General features: G+C 37.3%; 1 protein-coding gene across 2 annotated transcripts; it reads left to right on the top strand.

Moving 5' to 3' along the window:
- The first annotated feature begins 1,472 nt into the window (after nt 1-1,472).
- On the top strand, nt 1,473-3,798 carry LOC131007167 (GDSL esterase/lipase LIP-4-like). 2 transcript variants are annotated; one of them, XM_057934333.1, is made up of 5 exons: nt 1,473-1,819; nt 1,928-2,119; nt 2,783-2,946; nt 3,027-3,297; nt 3,433-3,798. In XM_057934333.1, exons 1-5 carry the CDS (start codon nt 1,609-1,611, stop codon nt 3,663-3,665), a joined length of 1,071 nt encoding a protein of 356 aa, XP_057790316.1. In that variant the 5' UTR covers nt 1,473-1,608; the 3' UTR covers nt 3,666-3,798. The 2 variants fall into 2 exon arrangements, with proteins under 2 accessions (XP_057790316.1, XP_057790315.1); XM_057934332.1 differs by having other exon boundaries at nt 1,484-1,843.
- The last annotated feature ends 908 nt before the right edge of the window (nt 3,799-4,706 follow it).

Raw genomic sequence — 4,706 nt, 5'->3', positions numbered from 1 at the left:
ATGGGATGGGTTAGATCGATGCAGGGCCGGCGAATCACGGTGGAGGCGGTACGTTTATCGATGGGGGAAGGGAGGTGGCAGATCGATTTCTGGTTTTCTGGTGGTGGGAGGGGCAGATCGGCGGCCATGGCTGCCGTGGTCGCCGGAAGTTGCAAAGAGGCGGTGAGGATTTGGGGATCTAGGGGCGCGACGATTCGCGGTGGGTACCGGCGAGGCCGCGGTGGGGGGAAGGAAGAGCTGGTGAAGCAGATCATGGCGGTGGGAGGGGCGGGGCGCGGTGGGGCAGATCGCTGCAGGGGCCAGGCATGGTGGGTGGAGGGAAGGAGACGGCGAGGCAGATCGCGGCGGTGGGCGGGGCCGTGCACGGTTGGGCAGATTGCGGCGGTTGGTGGAGGGTTGGAGACGGGAGAGAAGAGGATGGGTGCCGGCGCGGCGAACCGCGGTGGAAGGTGGCAGATCGCGGTTGCGACCGGGCGATACGCCGGTGGAAATCTGGTGGATGAATTGGTGAATGTGAGGGTGAAATCTTTTGTGTGTGAAGGGAAATTGAAATTGGTGAGATCGGAAATTGGTGATGGAAAATAACTTAATTAAATAATCAAATATAAAATAAGTGAGGTGGAATTATATTGCCACATCAGCGATAGAGAATTGAGCTAGAGACTCTAGAATTGCAGGGATTTTGAACTTTGAATTCTTAGGTATGCCACGTAGGACCTCGGATTAAGGAGAGCGCAGGATTCCTTAACCGTATTATATATTTGATTGATTCATTTATTACCATTATGTCACAAACTGTGTTTTCATATAATAAATAGATAATACAATCAAATATAATATTTGAGATTTAATACATAATCATCTTTTATTAAATTTAATACTATTTTAAAAGTAAATTGCGAGACCAGTAATATAATTAATGGATACATTTAGATATATATATATATATATACATATACTAAATTAATTTAATATTTCAATTAATAATTGTTGGGATTTTAATAAAAATGAAAATATAAATCTGTAAAAATGCAACGAAAAAAATTAACCACATAAAAAACAATTAGTTGCCACACAAACCACAAAAATAAAATAAACAAATAAATCACATAAAAATCATCATGGAGTTGAATATCAATATTAATTATATTAGTGGAGTTAGTTATTTTAAATTATGATTTTTTTTATTATTATTAAAGAAAGACTGTAGATTCAGTTTTTGAAATTTAAATTAATTGGAAATGCTTTTGTTGATTCCTTAATTGCCGTGAAGGATAGTTATGTAAAATATAGTTTCAATTAAATGGAAATATGATGAATTGACAACAATATCCAATTATGTATATATATTTAGCACTACTCTATAAAATATAGCCTTGTTGCTGCCTTCTGAAGTTACAACTTGTCACATGTATCTGAAGTCAATTGTAATTTAGATTTAGATCCAGATCTGATGCTTGAAAAACTGCAGCATTAGCATTCCATGGTACTCCATATTTTATTAATTCGCCCATGCCATTTTTATATAGAGATAGTATAGTGGCTGCATATATATATAACAAAGTCAATATTCATCTGATCCATGGTGATGCCTAACAACATCAAGACATGGGTTGTTATTACAACTACAAGAGATGTGTTTTCTCCCTTATGTTAAGGTTGTGTCTTATTCCTTTGGTTGCATCTGAAGAAGCCGTGATTTTCAATTTCGGCGACTCAAACTCCGACACGGGCGGATTTGCTGCCGCAAATGGGTTCAACTTCGGATACCCTTACGGCCGCGCCTTCTTCCATCAGCCCACGGGTCGACTCTCTGATGGTCGCCTAATCCTCGATTTTCTATGTACCTAATCCTCTCTTTCTATTCTCATTATAATTCTAATTCTAATTATAATTATCATTTAATTTGTTTTGTTTCAAATTAAAGGTGAGAATGTGCACACAAGTTATCTAAAAGCTTACCTAAACCCACTAGAACCCGATGTCTCAGTCTCAAAGGGAGTGAATTTCGCGGTGAGTGGATCATCCATTCTCCCCCCAAATGCTCTTTTCAATTTAGGCGTTCAAATCAATCAATTCTCTCTCTTTCACAATCGCTCTCTCCATCTTCGCTCTAAAGGTACGCTCCACTACTCTCCTAGGCGTTTGGTTTAAGTGATAAAACATGATTGATCAAATAATCGTGCTTTGACCTGTAATTGATCATTCTCCCCGCATCTAATCATTCAAATGAGCGATTATTTATCACCTCATACTTAGGTGGATTATTTAATCACTCATCCAATCCTATCAATCTAATTATCTATCCCATCTACCAAATCAAATGCCCCTCTAGTGTATATTTATTTTAAGGTTTAATTGCACTTAAATAGATGAATTTTCATTAACTTCGCACGTGACCTTAAAATTCTGATTTTAATTACACAAATGTTTAATTGTTTTAATTTTTTATATGATTGCCAATTTCTAACAAATTAACATTTTCGTAACTAACTAAAGTGGCGAGTTAATGCCTTCATAACTAGTTGAAGTACATGGTACAAACATCTTAATTACCTCGTTTACATCAGTCGTTTAAATCATGTAGACATTTCAAGAATTTACTTCAATGTTAATTTAGGGGTGATTAACAATCGCGTGAAAAATCAGAGCAATTGAAAATTAATGTATTTAAAAACAATGTTTTTAGTTCCTGCGCAAAGCTAGAATTTAATTAATAAAAGTAGTTGTATGTAGACGGAATAAACCCTAATTTTAATAGCTACTATGATTTATGAATCAGGTCGAAAAGATGTGTTGGACAAGAAGGATTTCAAGAATGCAATCTACATATTCGACATTGGGCAGAATGATTTGACCATTGCACTTACATTTAATCCCCTTCCCTACGATCAAGTTGTTGAGAACATCCCTTCTTTCATTTCTGGAATAAAGGATGCTATGTGGGTTAGGACATTCACTCATTCAACGTTTAATTAGATCTTATCTTATTAAGGGTGTTTCATTCCCTCTCTCTCTCTCTCTAGGCCATATACAAACTCGGTGGAAGGAATTTTTGGGTGCATAACACGGGACCATTAGGTTGTCTACCCCAACAACTAGGGATACGAAGGCCAAACATCACACAAGTTGATGAGTTGGGCTGCATTAGCATTTTAAATGAAGCTGCAAGACTCTTCAACTCCAACTTAAACCATCTCTGTCAACAACTACGTATCCAGATGAAGCATTCCACCATTGTCTATGTTGATGTCTACTCCATCAAGCACAGTCTTGTTGCAAATTCTTCGTCTTATGGTGAGAGGGGATGTTTACTTTTCATGATCATATGATTGAGCAAAGCTAAAATGATTAAAATTATAGGCTAATCTAAAAAAGTAAATAGTCTTTCATGTTTAATTAATTTAATATTAATTTGTAAATGATGAGTAGGTTTGAAGAAAGCACTAATGGCGTGTTGCGGACATGGCGGGCCGCCTTACAACTACGATCCTAAGATTCGATGTCTGGTGGTTAGTGGCTACAGTGTGTGTGAAAAGGGGGATCCACACATAAGCTGGGATGGAATTCATTATACCGAAGCAGCCAATAAGATTGTTGCATCTCTAATTCTCTCCAAAAAATATTCAACTCCTCCTCTTGGATTTGACTTCTTTTTGCAATAATTACGTACGTACTGCTTATTTATTTAACATGAATGATGAATCTAGCTAATTAAGAATGTATTCTTCAATACTCATCATGCATTCAAACTTTATTGATTCAGCATTTATGGTATACGTGTATATATGTTTATATATTACCCTTCCGAATTGCAAGAAAAAAGGGTTTTTTTTTTTTTTTTGGATGGAAAGAGGTAATTATATTATTAATAGCTTCGCTATACAAATGAAGGTTCATTCTAAATTTATGGTGAATAGCCAATCTAGCTATTTTATGAGCAATAAAATTTTTCTTATATTAGGTCTAATATTCACGGGCTTGGAATTTTCATGAGTTGTTGAGGATGAATTCAACAATTATGAAAGTAGTGTACGTCAATCTTGTCTGAACTGACGGGCGTTAGTAATCTGAAACCACAAACAACGTTAGAACCTCCGAAGAATACCGATGACGGTGTTGATGGAAAGGCCTCTAGTACTCAAGTTTAGGAGTGTAAATTCGGGTAGAAGGTACCGGGTATATCTTCACTCGACTCGATACCCTCTTAATTCATAATGTGGGCGCTGCATGTATTTACTAGCAAAAAATAACAGGTTTCAAGTACTTGCATACCAATTTATTTATTTATTTATTTATATTTCATTACAAGTTTTATATAATCATTTTATTTTTTCAAATTAAATCTAATTTAATTTCTATAACTATATCGTGTTTTCATAATTAAAAATGCGCGAGTACTCTCATTTTGCGGGTAGAAACTCCCTCAATCTGCATGGATTCAAATAAGTGAAGGTAGCCGAGTACTCGCTGCGGATACTCGTTGCGGGTATTCGGGTATCGGCGTAGGCTACGCGAGACAGTGAGAGTAGCATATTTGAGGAATTTTGCGGGTCGAGTACCCGCAATTTGCGAGTAGGGTGCTCGACCCTCCCCGAATTCATGCCCCCACTCAAGTTGGTGGATTGATAGAAATAACAGGTGCGTACAACGGGAGCAAGCAGTGAGCAACAACAAAGAAATAATAATAAATGGTTCTTCAAAAG

This window comes from Salvia miltiorrhiza, chromosome 1 (genome assembly GCF_028751815.1).
Source record: "Salvia miltiorrhiza cultivar Shanhuang (shh) chromosome 1, IMPLAD_Smil_shh, whole genome shotgun sequence".
In the NCBI taxonomy this organism is placed as follows: Eukaryota; Viridiplantae; Streptophyta; class Magnoliopsida; order Lamiales; family Lamiaceae; genus Salvia; species Salvia miltiorrhiza.
Note: the sequence above shows the minus strand (reverse complement) of the source record. Positions and strands in the feature narration are given on the sequence as shown.